This window comes from Sceloporus undulatus, chromosome 2, assembly GCF_019175285.1.
Source record: "Sceloporus undulatus isolate JIND9_A2432 ecotype Alabama chromosome 2, SceUnd_v1.1, whole genome shotgun sequence".
Classification (NCBI taxonomy): Eukaryota; Metazoa; Chordata; class Lepidosauria; order Squamata; family Phrynosomatidae; genus Sceloporus; species Sceloporus undulatus.
This window is the reverse complement of record NC_056523.1, coordinates 250,750,385-250,766,495: the sequence shown is the minus strand read 5'-3', so window position 1 is coordinate 250,766,495 and position 16,111 is coordinate 250,750,385. Positions and strand designations below refer to the sequence as shown.

Here is a 16,111-nt window from a genome sequence, read left to right as displayed (position 1 = left end):
AAACCTGACAGGTTCCATCTGCAATTTCATTTTACCAAATGCAGTTATGATTTCCCTTCTCTACCTGCTCAGTTAGAAACAGAGGGATGTGACCATCATGTATTCCCATGCAACTTTCCAGTGCTATAATATATGAATATGTGAAAAGATTTTGTGGTAAATAGCATCCTATAGGATTTTTAAAAAACTCGGACAACTTGGACAATTTCTGCATTCACACAAGGAGATGGCTAAGGCATCATTGGAGAAGCAGAAGCGATGCTAAAAGTAAATGGGCATGGCCATCCCCAGCCACACATAGCACATATGTGCCACTTCTGGAAGAAGAAGCCCCATTGGCAGATGAGAAGCTCACCCTTTTTCAAGTGACATTTTTTCAGTGCCTGGGCTTGGGGATCCTCTCAACCAACAGTTGCAGGTGACTTCCATGTCAGTGAGGCAGCAATCCAAGCTTTCATCCATACCTTGGAGCTGTCCAAGTTTCAGTAAATTATCCCTCAAATAGGTTCACCATATTGTATAGCTTTTGAAAAGTTCAGGCTAAAACCAAGAGTGGATTCACCACTGTACCTCACTCCCCTCTGACATGGAAAATGCCCTTTGGAATTCTTCAAATTTCCCATCCCAACCCGAAGGAGCTAAGTATGTGTCAGGGTTCTGTTAGATCCTCTCATACATTTGTTGTTGTTATTATTTTATAGTGGTAATCCATGCAGATTATAAAGTATATTTAAATATGTTTAAAATAACGACATGTAGAGCTGGCACATAGAAACTTGGTAGTTCAGTTGATAAGAGTTGTAGTGTTTGCTCTGGAGAAAAATAATTGTTTGGCTGGAGAATGCACAGATATCTGTGGGAGGAACATAGCATGAATCCTATCAAGGACAGTCTCATGAGAACCTTGAAAAACCTAAAGTGAAAGTATGTGAGAGGGGTAGGCAAATTAGAAGGGGGCCATATTTTGGTTTATGAGCAAATCAAGGAAAAGTCCACAAACTTACAGGATGGGGCATGGCTTGTTCTATGCTTGTATTAAAAAAATATGTTAGTTCTGCCTGCAGATGCCACACTGTTAACTTCTTTGGGTTGCTGTTGTAATACAGAGGACTGATTTACTGAGCTCTTAGAAGTGAGAGGTTCTGACAGTATTACAGCATCAAGAGGAAGCTGCTGAGTATGACAGACTTACCTTGAATAATATCAACATGGTAATGTTTGAGAGCCAGCATCAACTGTTACCCCACTAGCTAAGCAAACAATAGCAAGAGTGAAAAGAATGCAGCCATCCAGGTGTTGCTGGACTACAAGTCCTATCACTCCTCGCCAACACAACCAGTGGTAAAGGATAGTAGTAGTTGTAATCCAACAGTGGACAACAATGAAGGATCACATGTTTCCCATTCCTTTCAAATGTGATAGCAGATCATTGCCATTTTGCTTCCCTGCCCAATGCAGGGAGACTAGCGTGTGGGGAGGATATATGGTATTTTGTCTATAACGTTTTTTAAAAAATAAAGCTTTAGTCTCATACTTACACCTCCACTATAAATGTGTAACAGATGTTTAGGTATCTTTGTCCTTTTCAGCAACCTCACATTCATCACAAAGCCAAAATCTATCACATACCCAAGAGAAGCTGTGGAAAGCCCTAATCATCCAAGTGGTTAGTACAAACTCTCCATTACTCGGTTTAATTTTATTTAAAACAGAGGTGCTGGATGATCCTTCCACACTGCCCAGAGAAGAGCTTAGTGTGAGATATGTTCCCCCTGGCAAATTGAAGTACTACATTTTTAGATTTTGTGTTGAGTTTTGTTGTTGTAGTTGTTAAAATCTGAAGTGCTTTCAAAGTGGGTGTGGCCGGAACACTGGGCTATAAACACTAAAGCTTTGTTGTAATTTTTTCTGCATTTGATATATGATTGGAGTTCTATTACCCATTTTTCCAGTCCTAAAGTGAAACACAGATATCAAAGAACTGTATTTTGTTGATATTATCTGTTTCATCAGTGATAGTTATCTATTTCATTTATTCTGAAATAAGCATAAGACATCTCCAATAATTATGTCTCACATGGAAGAAACGATGAGGCTACCATCAAAAAAGAAGGGCTATTTTTATCAAATATCACTATTTCCCACCAATCAAATGAGATCTTCACTACCTCTAGAAAAGTGCTAGTTGTGCTGTGGGAAAACAGTGGTGCCTATTATGCCTTTTCTTTATTCTTGCCGTCACACACCAGCTTATACAGGGTCGGCAACCTCCGGCCCGCGGCCGGATGCGGCGCGGAGCCTGCCTCTCTGGCCCTAGATGCTGTTGCCCCGCCGCCACCGCCCATCATGGCTTTTCGTGCTCTGGGCGCCGCCATTTTGGGCGCCTCTGGGGCTATGCCCGCCATTCTTTCGCCCAAAAGGCGGCGAAAAATCTCGCGTGCCATCGGGGGAGGTCGCAGAGACTTGCCGACAAAAATGGCGGCACCAGCACGAAAAGCCGACGATGGTAGCACGGCGGCACGGCGCGGCGGAGGGACTTTAGGAGGCCACTCCTCCCTGGCCTCCAGCAGGGCTCGAGAGTGAGGGGCCTCTGGTGGGCCCTTGCCGTCCCAGGGGCCAGAAAGATGGGAGCCTGGCCCCCGGAGGGTGGAAGCTCCGCCCGGCACGCGGCCCCCCCAGTCGCCTAGGGACACCAACCGGCCCCCCTGTCAAAAAGGTTGCTACCCCTGTTTATTACATCACAAACCTTTATTATATAATTGATTGGGCCAGAAGTCCTTTAATAAGTCTTCCCATCTTCTTTTTAATAATAAAATAACAAAGATATTTTCCCTGATTGTCTGTTGTTGTTTGTTGAACTGCCCTTGAGTCGATCCAGTCTCACTTGACCTTGTGTATGAGACATTTCCAAGACCCCTATCTTCTCCATTGCTCTACTTAGGTCCTTAAATTCATACCCATGACCTCTTTAATAGAGCCTACTCAATCGGCATGACACATTCCTCTCTTACTACATCCTTCCACCTTTCCTAGCATTATTGTCATTTCCAGTGAATCATTCTTTCTCATGATGCGACCAAAGCACAATAACTTCAACTTTATCATCTCAGCTTCCAGGGAGATTTCAGGCTTGATCTGTTCTAGCACCCATTTGTTTGTCCTTTGGGCTGTCCATAGTAACCTCGGCACTTTTTTCCAACAGCACAGGTCAAATGAATTGATTTTCCTTCTATCTGCTCCCTCACTTTCCAGCTCTCATAACCATACATGGTAATAGGGAAAACACTGGCTTGTACAATTCTAACTTTGGTGCTCAGTTGTAAATCTTTACATTTTAGAATCTTTTTTAATTCTATTGCTAGTTACTAATTGCTGTTGCTAGTCCTCTTTAAAAGGATTTTAAAATTCTCTTTAAGAGGATTTGCACCATTGTGCTCATTTGCTTTACACACCATACTAATTAGGCAGGCCTATCATGTACTACAACCACCATGAAATGTCTCATTACTGCCTTGCCTATAGAAAAGGAACAATCAATCAAATATATTGCATGTATATCTAATTTCTTCATTACAACACTCAGAGGACTTTCCTGGGGTGATCCAATTTTCCATTTAGCTATTAACTGTGGTGTAGAAGAACCAGAGAGACCCAGTGTAGTATTTGAATGATGGACTATGACTCTGAAGACCAGGGTTCAAGTCCCCACTCAGCCATGAAACCTATTGGGTGACTTTAGACAAGTCACATATTCTCAGCCTCAGGGGAAGGCAATGGCATACCTCCTCTAAACAAATCTTGCCAAGGAAACCCCATAATACAGTAGGTTCGAGGCTCACCATAAGGCGAACAACAGCAACATTTGAGCCAGGGCATAAAGTACAGTCCTCACAATAGCTTTGGTCAGAGAGAGGAGCACTGTATTTTCTTATGACAATAGTTGGTTGTGGACTAACCCATGCAATTGCAATGGATTGGTCCTGAATGGGTAATTAAGATCTGTTTGTTTTTCAAAAGGCCTGCTTCTTATTAAAATGAAAAATGCTAGAGCTGATTTATTGGTAATACTGTAGTTGAGCCCTCGCAACTATTAGGGCTGGTTTGTTTCAGGATGCTGCCTGCAATTTATATTTTTTATATTTTTAAGGTGGATGATTCTCAGCTATGAGGATTGTCATGAACCACCTCTCTAATTTAAACTTTGTCACTACATCTCTGGAGAGTAACTGCTTTAAGACATGGAAATAGTACCTGATAGCATCAGGAAACTTAAGTCCATTCCCTCATTTTATCAAATATGCATTCTTACTGGATATTTGTAGTGGTTTAAATTCACTGTCTAAATTTCCTAACAAAGAAACGTTAAAAATTATCTAAAGGAGAAACATTAAAAACCAAGTGAATTTCTGCAAGTACTAAGCAGTATTTGTGACACCATATATACTACTTATGTCCCTCCATATGCTCTTATGTATGATTAACAAGAGTTAGTGTGGTATAGTGGTTTGAGCATAGGACTAGGACTCTGGAGATCAGGGTTTGATTCTCTGCTTGGCCATGGAAACCCACTGGATGACCATGGGCGAGTTATATGCTATTTTAGGCTGCATTAATAGAAGTACAGTGTGCCCGCGTCATACGTGGGCGTGCTTTACCCAGCTTTCAGCATACGCTGAAAGCCGTGTGGGGAGGAAGGGGCGGAGCGTCCCATAGGGAGTAATAAGGCATGCACCCATGGTGCGTACGTGCCACCATGCCACTACACCACCACGCTGCCACATGCACGATCCCCATTCATTTAAATGGGGCTTGAGCATGCACGGAATTTGCTTTATGCGAGGGAGCCCAGAACGGACCCCCCGCATAAAGCAAGGGCACACTCTGTTCTGCTTTGGTCAGGCCCCACCTGGAATACTGTGTCCAGTTTTGGGCACCAAATTAAAAAAGCATGTTGACAAGCTGGATCATGTCCAAAGGAGGGCAACCAAAATGGTGAAGGGATTGGAAACCATGCCTTATGAGAAAAGACTTAGCGAGCTGGGCATGTTCAGCCTGGAAAAGAGATGGTTAAGAAGTGATATGATAGCCCTGTTTAAGTATTTGAAGGGGTGGCAGATTGAGGATGGAGCAAGCTTATTTTCTGCTGCTCCAGAGACTAGAACACAGAACAATGGATGCAAGCTAGAAGAAAAGAGATTCCAGTTCAACATAAGGAGGAACTTCCTCACAATAAGAGCTGTTTGACAGTAGAATACACTCCCTCAGAGTGTCCTGGAGTGTCCTTCTTTGGAGGTCTTTAAACAGAGGCTGGATGGCCATCTGTCAGGGATACTTTGATTGTGAGTTCCTGCATGGCAGGGAGTTTGACTGGATGGCCCTTGTGGTCTTTTCCCACTCTAGGATTCTATGATTCTACAATTCTATACCCTCTCAGTCCCAGAAAACCCCTTGATAGTCTGAAATGAGCTCAAGACACACAACAACATAATTAATAAACTTATCTTACTTCATAAGAGATAAAGGGAGAGGCATTACCTTGTTCCCACATAGGAAATTATCAGATTTTCCACATAGGGAAAATCAGGGAAGAAAAAGGCATACTCTTGGCAAAGACATGAGATCGTTCAGACAATGTCATGCTTATCCAGGACTTAACCCATGAAGATCCAGAAATGCTATCCAGCAACAAGTCATTCCTGGGACTTCCCCATGAATGGTTTGTTGCTGGGGTATTCCTGGATCTTCATGGGTTAAATCCTGGATAAACACAATGTGTTTGAAAATCTTCAGCATGATCATGCAATTTTGCAGGGATTACGCCTTTTACTCTTGGCTATTTTTCCAAATCTGATAATCTCCATATTTGCAATACAGGTGCTGTAAAAATTAACTGACCTCCAGATCATCATACTCTTTCTTATGCTGCCTCCAATGGAAATAAAGTAGTGAGCTTATTCCTTCAAAACTGACAAAAATCAAATGGCAAGGAAACATTGTTTGGGGACCCAACGAATATAGGTGATATAACCTGCTGATCACAGCCTGATAAATCCAGAATAAAGGGCTTTGTAAAGTGTTATTTCTGAAGCATTTACTCGTTTGTTGATGTCAAAAAGTAACTTACTAACATTGCTGTTTCTTTTTGTTTCGAGAAGGATTTGTTACTGGAAGACACCACAAGTGCCATCCAGTCCAACCCCCTGCCATGCAAGAACACAGTTCCTGAAATAGCCCCAAACCACCACGAGTGATCTTCAAAAAGCAATGTTTTAGGAATAACAACTAAATTTAACTAAATATAGCCCCATTATTGGTTGTTGCAATATTATTTCTCCCAAAATAATACATCCTTGGTTATCCCTCAAAGTCTAGGGTTACAAGTAAAGTCTTATTTGTAATGTACTACTTCCAAGTTCTGTTTCTAAGCACATGAAGCCAAAATAAAATATAACCAAATGATACTAGCATGGTAAATTAAAAAAGACAAATCACCAACTCACACATGCCTTGCTCTTGTAAAAATCTGTTTCGCTGAAGAGACACTGGGCATACTCTCAAATCTTCATTTGGAGTCATCAGGATTTTTTAATTTTTATTTTTTTGCCAACACCACTGTCTTTGAAGCGGCACATGGATATGGTGTGTAGAATCCAAAGAGGCACCATGCCACTAGAGTTCCTCTCCTAGCAATTCAAGAGGTTTATCCCAAGTATTAGATTACCAGATGCTTTGGTTTGTGCTAAGCCATTCGCTTTTACAGCTACATTCCATGGTGTTTTCAAGAACTTACACAGCTGTGAACCCATAAGGTGACTGGCTTTGGAGAATACCCCTCCCAGCACCAGCCCCACAGGATGGAACCTCTCCAGAAGCCCAGTGCAGTTAAAGAGAGCACCTCAAACTGGTTAATCATTGTATGCCTTCTGCAAGGGAGGAGAGGGAAGAGCCCTCAGTAAAATATTTCTTCCTGCATTGTTTTATGATCTTGAAAAGACAAACTTGCTGCAAATATTTTAGCATGGAGCCATGCTCACATATCAGAATACAAATGCAAAAGAAAAAAAGTCTTATCCTGAATAACCTAGTGGGGCTCGCTTTTGTGCATATGAACCTAAAAGCCATCAGGACTGTGTTAATAGCACTGCTGTGTATGATATAAGCAAAAGCAGACATTCCCCAAACACCCAGAAGTGTGTACAGTCCTTTATTTAGTTGTACATCATTAGTATAGATAGTCATTTATACAAGAGCCAAAATAATATTTTTGCGGTTCCCAGAATTTTCCATCCTTTGCCTGGAAAACGTATCTGCCATCCATGCCAACTAATCCAGTGGCTATTCTAATATCTGGTTTTCAGAATAATGCCCAGTGTAAACCAAAAAAATACATCAGACCCAGGTTTCCATTCGTTTCCAGCTGTTCTTAGAAAATGTTGATTATGTGGCAAACATTTTCCCTTCATGTTAGAAGAAAGATCATCTAGAAGATATTGATGTGCTACTATACGAGACTTGGAATGAACTTATGAAACACTGAAAATACCTACTTTGGGAGAGAGCAGACACTTGATACTATTGGTAGACCTCCTGGTGATTTGCAGCAAGTATTTCCATCTCACAATTGTTTAAAAATAGCAACAACAAAAGGCTTTTTATGCAATCCTAAATTAGTCAAGAAAACTTGAGATGGGAGGGAAATCTACTCTTCAAGAGTAGATTAGTGCATGAGAGAAGGTTTGCGTAGGAGCTGCGGTTCGGAAAACACATTGTCAGGTGTTGAGTCTTTCAGCGTATTTGCTATACTTAATAGAGACCTGCTTTGCTTTAGTTAACAGAGATTGGCTTTGTTTGCTTGCAATATGTTATACTGTACTAATAGTCATAAGTTAATTGTTAAGGCTGTTGCTCACATTCTTTTGATGGTTAATGAGAAGATGGGACGGGAGAAGGGGCTGTGATGGAAGATTCAAGGTCAGTCTGGTGAGAATGGATGGTATGGGGTGAAAGGAGGACTGACAGTGAGAAAGGGGGAAATTGATTTTATGGGCAAATGGGGTATCAGCCTGCTCACATTCTGAATTGCTGTAAGCTTTACTCATGATGTGTTAACACTGGCTTTTTCAGACCTGATAACATATCTCTGCTGAAAACTTCATTGGTTTCTGAATAACTGAGCTTCAATTTCTGAACTAAAGTAATCCTGTGTGTGACACACATTCCTGGGCTGAATCAGAGGGACTGTTCCACAAAGTCATCTCCACCTTCTTGAGCCACTTTCATCAGCCCTGACCATCATAATCAATGAGGAGGAATCCTGGGAACTGCTGTCCCATAACTTGTCGAAGGGCACATACGTTTAATCTGCCTTACACTACTAAATATTTCTATCCTTGTCTTTCATATCTATTTTTTGTTTTACATTCTCATTAGATTGACTGTGGTTTCTGTATCTTCTGTAAAGAAAGCAAGTAGGAACACATAGCTCAGTCCTGACTAAGGGCAGGTCTAAACCAGCCAGAATATTCCAAGCTGATCTTGGAGTTTTCTGACCCCAAAGCTGCCCTGAATTCCCCTGGTTACCACTGCATTCCAGAGCAATGCTAGGTGGCTGTCTACAAATGTGTCCTGCTGTGTTGCCCAGCACCACTTCCATTGGTGCAAGTCATTCCCTCTGAGATCAAAATTGAGGCATTCAGCATCAGTCACATGACTGGGCACCTCATTGTGGCCTCAGAGGGAGAGACTTTTATTAGCGGCTGTGGCACCAGGTGGCACAACAGGACACAACTGTAAACAGCTGCCCCACATCAGTCCCAAGTGCTCTGGTTTTACCTGGTAAATCTGAAACAAAAGATAAGTCTTTTTGATACAGTTTGAGGCTTGGATTCTATGCAGATCCGGCCTCATGTTGTGAAGACAGTTCACAGTCAAATCAGGGCTTTGGCTCTTCTTTGTGAAGACAGGTTGAGGCGAAGTGGAGGGAACCAGTTCATTTGGCCCATATAGACATGCTCTACAGCAGTGGTATATAAATCAATGGGATAAATGACTCACAATTTAAATCCTCTTAATTGCAGTGAGAACTTAATTCAGCTCAGTCTGAATGTAACCTACAAGTTTGTGTGTGTGTGTGTGTTTTACATCTCCATGAGGCTGAACAGATCAGCATTTAACACCGGCCTCAAGGCAGAGTGGGGTCATGAAGCCCACACAACACATGCCCCAACACTGCCCTGACACTGGTGTCATGCCATGTGCCTGACTGCATAGTGATTTTTGCCTGACGGATTACCTTCCATCAGCAAAAAATGGTGCCTGTCAGGACTGGATGTGAACGGGTGCGCACTGGGGGATGGAATGGGGCCTCTTGGAGGACATCTTTGTGTGTGGTAAACTCTGTTTTCTTCCAAACGCACACACACACGAGCATCCTCCTCCAGTCCCCAGAACATTTAAAATTGTGAGTGCGATAAGGTCCACAGTCTAGGTAGAGCATTCCCACAAATTCCATAAAACTACAGTCCACAAAATCTTCTAGAGGATGCCATGCCCACCTGAGCCAATTTAAAATATGTTGTGCAAGCAAGTGTCTTACCAAGTGTTACTAGGAAAGCTCTGGTTTACAAACTGCAATTGCTGAGTCATCTCTAAGAGCTAAATTTTTGTATTTGGTAACACATTTTCATGTTTCTTTTATATGTATCTAAGGAGCAGGAGGGAGAAACAGCAAAAGGATCATGTGGCACCTTAATTAATAGCATACATTTCATCTGCCAAAGTGCATCAGGTGTATGAAGTGTTAACTTCCTTGGTAGGTAGTACACATGGGTATGGAGAGCCAGTGTGGTGTAGTGGACTCATTTGGAGTGGTTTGAGCATTGAAGACCAAGGTTAGAATCCCAGCTCCATGACATACACTAACTGGGAGAACTTGGACAAGTCACACTCGATCAGCCTCAGAGGATGGCAATGGCAAAAACCCCTTCTGAAGAAACTTGCCAGGAAAACACCATGATAGAAAACGTTAGGGTCGCCATAAGTCAGAAACTACTATGAAGGCACATAACAACAACAAACGTATAGGTATACAAATAGGGAGGAGAAATGTACATAGTAAGGTCAGATGCTGATCACAAACAAAACACAAGCCCTTGTTTGTTTGTTTTTTCATGGGGATTGTGAAGTCTTTATTTGGAGAAAATAACATGAACATGTCACACACAATTATTGTCTTCCATAGGCATCACTTCCATGTTCAAACCCCATTTGAACAATGTAATTTTTTAAATTCTTTTTACATTCAAACCAGACAAATTTTAAAAAATCTATCACACCTTTCTCAATTCAAACATATACATTTTCATAGTACCCCTTCCTTCCCCTCCTCCCTAATAGCATAACCTTAGAATTATCATTAGGATCATCCTATGTATCAGCTAAGTTGTTATATATTCTTCCTTGCACCATACATCCATCTGTCCCATTTCACTTCACATAGTCTTTAACATTTAAGTTAGTATAACCATTCATAACAGTAACTGTCAAGACACTACAAACATTCTGGGATTGCTAATTAATTATCACCTTTAGGAAGGAACTATCTATGATCACATATCACTAGTGACAAAACTGAATGTCTTGATAAGCTTAATTCGGCAGTTTCATACTGACATCTCCCTTTGAAGTTCCTTTGCGTAAGAATTGTCACTTTCAGATCAATGTCTTAGTGGCGGATGTGTTCTCCCACTGGGTCCTGGGTGTGATTTTTTTTTAAGGGATCAGTATGTTGTTTCTCTGTTCTTGTGCACAGAGACCATTTTCTCCTCTGTGGACTGCAGAAGGCACTGCTGACATTATGTATCATGTGGGAAGCTGGGCAGGAGAATAAGCCTTTTATACTCTGGCTGGCATCATTACATTCAGCTGAGAAGACATTTGGATTCAAGTGGGGCCTGATCCCTGTATTTGTTTTATGTTAGATGGACTGGTAATGATGATGTTACTTGTTTTAAACAAGGTAAGAATTGGTCCTAAAATAGTTTGAGAATGGAGCTAGTACATAGAAAAAGCACAGGCTGCACAAGAAGATCATGAGCTGCATGGAAGAATGACTCTTGACTATCATTCCAATAAACAGACTGAAACTTTGGTATGTTGTCGAAGCAAAAGATTGCCTCACTCTCTCAGAAGGCTTGTCAGTTGTATGGTGGGCAATGGATTTCATTGACATATTTATGATTTTTACTCAAGGGTCCCATAAAATGTCATTGGAAAACTCCAAAAGATTGTCCTATTCCTGCACAATATCTGAGATTTAGGCCCCTAATCACGACTGGTCAATAATGAAGGATATAGGGACAAATTTGTATGCATGTCTCTGAACTGCCCACATTCTATCTGTTCACTTTATGGAAGCTAGTGCTTTGAATCATCAATAAAAAGATCATTTTCAGTGAAGAAAATGATGCTTGTTAGAGAATTATATTCTTGGGGGTGAGGGAGAAAAAAAACTGGGCTTCGCTACCACTGGGCACATGACTATGGGAGGGAAATAAGGATAGGTGTGGGGAAGGAAGTCCAGCCTGGGTCAGGCTTACAGTAGCAGCTTATTGGTGATGAAGCAACTACATCGGTTTCAAAGGTTATTTTGCGGGCTATAGTTCCCAGAATTCCCAGGCCAATGATCATGCTGGCTATAGGCTTCTTGGAGCTGCAGTCCAAACTGTCACTTCCCCAAGCTCTGATCTGTCTGTACTTTCATTGCCCACCAGTAGGCACATAATTTCTCATGTGCAAGCATGGTCACACATTTCTCCACTTCTAGCATTGTACTCATTATACTTGACTCTGCTTACTTCCCTTCACAAATCATAAGTGAAAGTGAATAGATGGCTGTCTATACTTACCCATGTAATTCTATAAGCAATTGTGCTCATTGATGGTATTGTAAGTGTAATAACAACAACCACTAGTCATTGTATCTTCTAAACCAATGTACCCTCATGTAAAGAACATTCTAGACTAGGGACCTATCAAAAAAATTGTCAGCATCAGTTTCTCTGTGTTAATTCTATCCTAAAGGGAATGCAGCTGAGGCAAGTTCATGGGCAGGCTGGTGAAATAATTTGTAACAAATCAACTTTTAAGAAGAGGGGTATCACACACCGTGAAATTAATTTCACACCACTTCCCTTGAGCTGTTTGGCATGTATTTTTAGTACAGCCACACCTGAAAGCACACCCCTTTGATCGCCAGCTTCTTTTAATTGAGTTCTATAGTGCTGCTTCATTGTTTTGAACATAGAAGGATTCATCCTTAATTTGTTTAGACAGCCCAAAGAAATCCTGTGTCCTGAGGAAGCAGAAGACTGAGAAGTTTAGAAAATGATTCACACATAAAACAAACTTTATAACTTGTCCCAACATTGCCAGATCATGTAAAAATACAGAGGACACAATCCACCAGGAATGTTCCCTATGCAACTTTCTTTAGAATGAATGCAATACTTACAGTAAGTGTCTATTGAAAAAGAACGTAGTTACACAAGTATTTTTTATACATGGTAAATGGGATACTATATCTGGACCTGATCTTCATCCTTTTGCTTAGGCTGACTGGGATTACAGTGGGCCCTTGGTATCCACTAAGGTTTGGTTCTAGGACTACCGTCACCCCATGGATACCAAAGTCAATGGATGCTTATCACATTAAATATAATGACATAGTAAAATGGAGTCTCTTATATAAGATGGCAAGATCAAGATTTGTTTGGGGGGATTTATATATTTTTTAATATTTTCAAGCTGTGAATGACTGAATCTGTGGAAAAGGAATCCATGGATATGGAGGGCCTACTATACTCATTGAATTAATCAAGAAAAAGCCAGAAATCTCTTGTTCGTTTTAAGCATGTAAAGGATTACAGACCCCAACAGTTGAAACCTCAAAAAGAAAAAAAAATCATAAAACATATAAGCACACCATCCAAAACTCACATTTGTTGGTTCTAATTTTAACATCTTTCTATTTTCTAAAGTCATCCATTCTTTAATCCAGATTAAACTACTTCCCTCATAATACAGTTCTAAATTAGGTAAGGATAAACCTCCCCTTTTCTTTGTATCTTGTAAATATTTAAAATGTATTTAAAATGTATTTTTTTTCTTTTCCCATATAAGTTCATTTATTCCTTTTTGCCTATCTTTCAATGATGCATCATGCTTAATTATCAGTAAGGTTTGAAACAAGAAGAATTATTGAGATAACACATTCATTTTAATGGTAATAATTCTGCCTAAAAATGAAAATGTTACTCCTTTCCAGCTTTCTAGATTTTCTTTTATCTTTTGCCATGTTTTCCTGTAATTATTTGCAAATAATTCCAAGTTTTTATTTGTTATAGTAATACCCAAATACCTTACTTTTTCTTTTAAACCAAATCCTGAAATCTAACATAATAGCTATCCTTTTTATTTATATTTTTGTCAATATTGTCATTTTGTTTTTATTTACTTTCAATCCTGATACCTTTTCAAAATCCATTAATTCTTTCTGTAGAGCTCTTATTTCATTTTATGGGTCGCTTAATAATATAACTAGATCATCTGCAAAAGCTCGTATTTTGAATTCTTCCCCTTTAATTTTCACTCCTTTTATATTTTGACTTTTCCTAATGTTCATTAACAATATTTCCAATACTATTATAGATAGTAAGGGGATAGGGGGACCTTGTTGTGTCCTTTTTTGAATCATAATTTGTTTTGTCTTTTCCTCATTAATGGTGATTCTGGTTTTTTTGTTTTGTTTTGCGTATATTGCTTTAATCCATTATGTTATTCTATCACCTATTTCCATTCTTCTAAAAAATTTCCCACATCATAATCCAATGTGTGTTATCAAAGGCTTTTTCAATATCTAAGAAGATCAGTTCTAATTTTCTCTTGTTACGTACTTCAAAATTTTCAGTTATATCTACAATACACCTAATGTTATCTCATAGTTGTCTTTTCAGGATAAAACAACACTGATCCTCATGTATCCAGACATTTAAGACTTTTTTTCATTCTGCTTCCTAATATTAAAGCAAAACGTTTATAATCAACATTTAATAGTGAAATGGGACTAAAGTTTTCTGGTAGTGTCTGATCTCTGTTTTCTTTTCTTTTAAAATTAAATTTATATTTGCTTTTTCCCATGTAGGAGGCATTTCTTTTTTAATTGTATTCATAACATCCTTTAAAAGGCCTATTATTATTTCTTTAAATGTTCTATGATAAATTGACATAAAGCCATCTGGGCCAGGGGCCTTTCCATTTTTATAATTCTTTAGTGCCTCTATTATCTCATTTGGTTTTATAGGTTGATTCAAATATTCCTTTCATTCTTTATTTAACACCAGAATATCATATTTATCTAAACATTTTCTTTATTTCTTCACTGTCTATTTGTTTCTCCTTAAATAATTCCATGTAATATTTTTCAAATATTTTTTGAAAGTCATCTAGGATGAAACCGATTATCTAGACCCATTTCAAACTGGCTTCAGGACAGGATATCGGGTGGAGACTGCCATGGTTGCTCTGGCTGACGATCTTCATCTAGGCATTGACAGAGGAAGCATGACCCTGTTGGTGCTTCTAGACCTCTCACCAGCCTTCAATACAATAGATCATGACATCCTCTTGGAACGCCTAGGAGAGTTAGGAATCGGTGGCACTGCACTCCAGTGCTTCTGGTCCTTCATCTTGATTCCAGAGGGTGATGCTCGGGGACAGTCGCTCCTCGAAAACCGAGCTTAAAATGTGGCATCCCTCAAGGCACCATACTGTCCCCGATGCTATTCAACATTTATATGAAACTACTGGGAGAAATCATTCGCAGACATGGGGCAGGGTGTTATCAGTACACTGATGATACCCAAATATATTTCTCCATGTCCCGACCAGCAGCTATGACAACAGATAGCATTTCTCCCCTCAATCAGTGTCTTGAAGTGGTAATGGGCTGGATGAGGAAAAACCAACTCAGGCTGAATCCAGATAAAACGGAGGTACTTACAGTAGGGGGCCCCAAACCAGGTATAGGGTTGCAAACCTCCAGTCCTAGATGGGATCACGCTCTCCACAAAGGACTGTGTTCGCAGTCTGGGAGTGCTCCTAGATCTGTCGCTTCACATGAGAAATCAGGTGAATGCAACGATCAGGAGCGCCTGTTATCAGCTTTGGCTGATACGCCACCTGCACCCTTTCCTGGACGTAAAGGACCTAGAAACTGTTGTACATTCACTGGTAACTTCATGACTTGATTTCTGTAATGCGCTCTACATGGGGCTACCCTTGTGCCTAGTTCAGAAACTTCAACCAGTGCAAAATATAGCAGCCAGGCTGGTTGCTGGAAAAACTAGGAGTGACTGAATAACATCAGTCCAAAAATCTCTTCACTGGCTGCCTATTAGTTTCTGGGCACAGTACAAGGTGTTGGTTATAACCTTTAAAGCCCTACATGGCTTGGGCCCAACCTATTTGAGGGATTGCCTACTCCCACATATTCCGCCCCACACTCTCTCTGGGAGGAATCTATTGCAGCCAACATACTGTCCTTTCTTATCATTTAATATTTCCTTACATTCAATTTTTCATTGATATACATTACTATTTCTCTCTTCTTTTTTTCCCGTTTTCTGCTGCTTTACCCATTTTTTATTTTTCTAAAGGCTTTATTCCTTATGTGGGTTTTTTGAAAACAAATTACATTCCGTCTGGTTTCCCCCAAATAATGATATATTTTCCTTCTTTTTAGGCCCATTTGACCCATTCACATTCCATGATAATAGTTCTAAGTTATTTCATTTATTCATTTTTATGCTTTACGCAACCCTCTGTTCCTCCTCCTTTTTCCTTCTTTCTTTCTCACTTCTTTCCTTCTTTATATATCTTCTTCTTCTTCTCCTGTTTTCTTCTACCTTTTCCCCCTCTTCCTCTCCTCTCTCTTCTTCTGATTCCATCCCTGCTGCTTCTGGTATTAGTTCTTCCTTTATTTGTGAAAGACTTTCTTTACTGTCGCTTTCAAACTGGCTTTCTTTATTGTCTCTTTTAAATATTTCTTTTTGTG

At 40.0% G+C, this 16,111-nt stretch overlaps 2 protein-coding genes across 6 annotated transcripts in view; one reads left to right on the top strand and one right to left on the bottom strand.

The window, feature by feature from the left end:
* Positions 1 to 16,111, bottom strand: part of NTRK2 (neurotrophic receptor tyrosine kinase 2) — a 414,769-nt gene that overhangs the window by 265,889 nt on the left and 132,769 nt on the right. The window lies entirely within an intron of this gene.
* The window catches only part of SLC28A3 (solute carrier family 28 member 3), a 114,656-nt gene continuing 100,891 nt past the window's right edge, over positions 2,347 to 16,111 (top strand). The window contains 2 exon segments of the mRNA XM_042447761.1: positions 2,347 to 2,579; positions 8,431 to 8,468. Coding sequence (XP_042303695.1) covers positions 2,347 to 2,579; positions 8,431 to 8,468 — 271 coding nt within the window.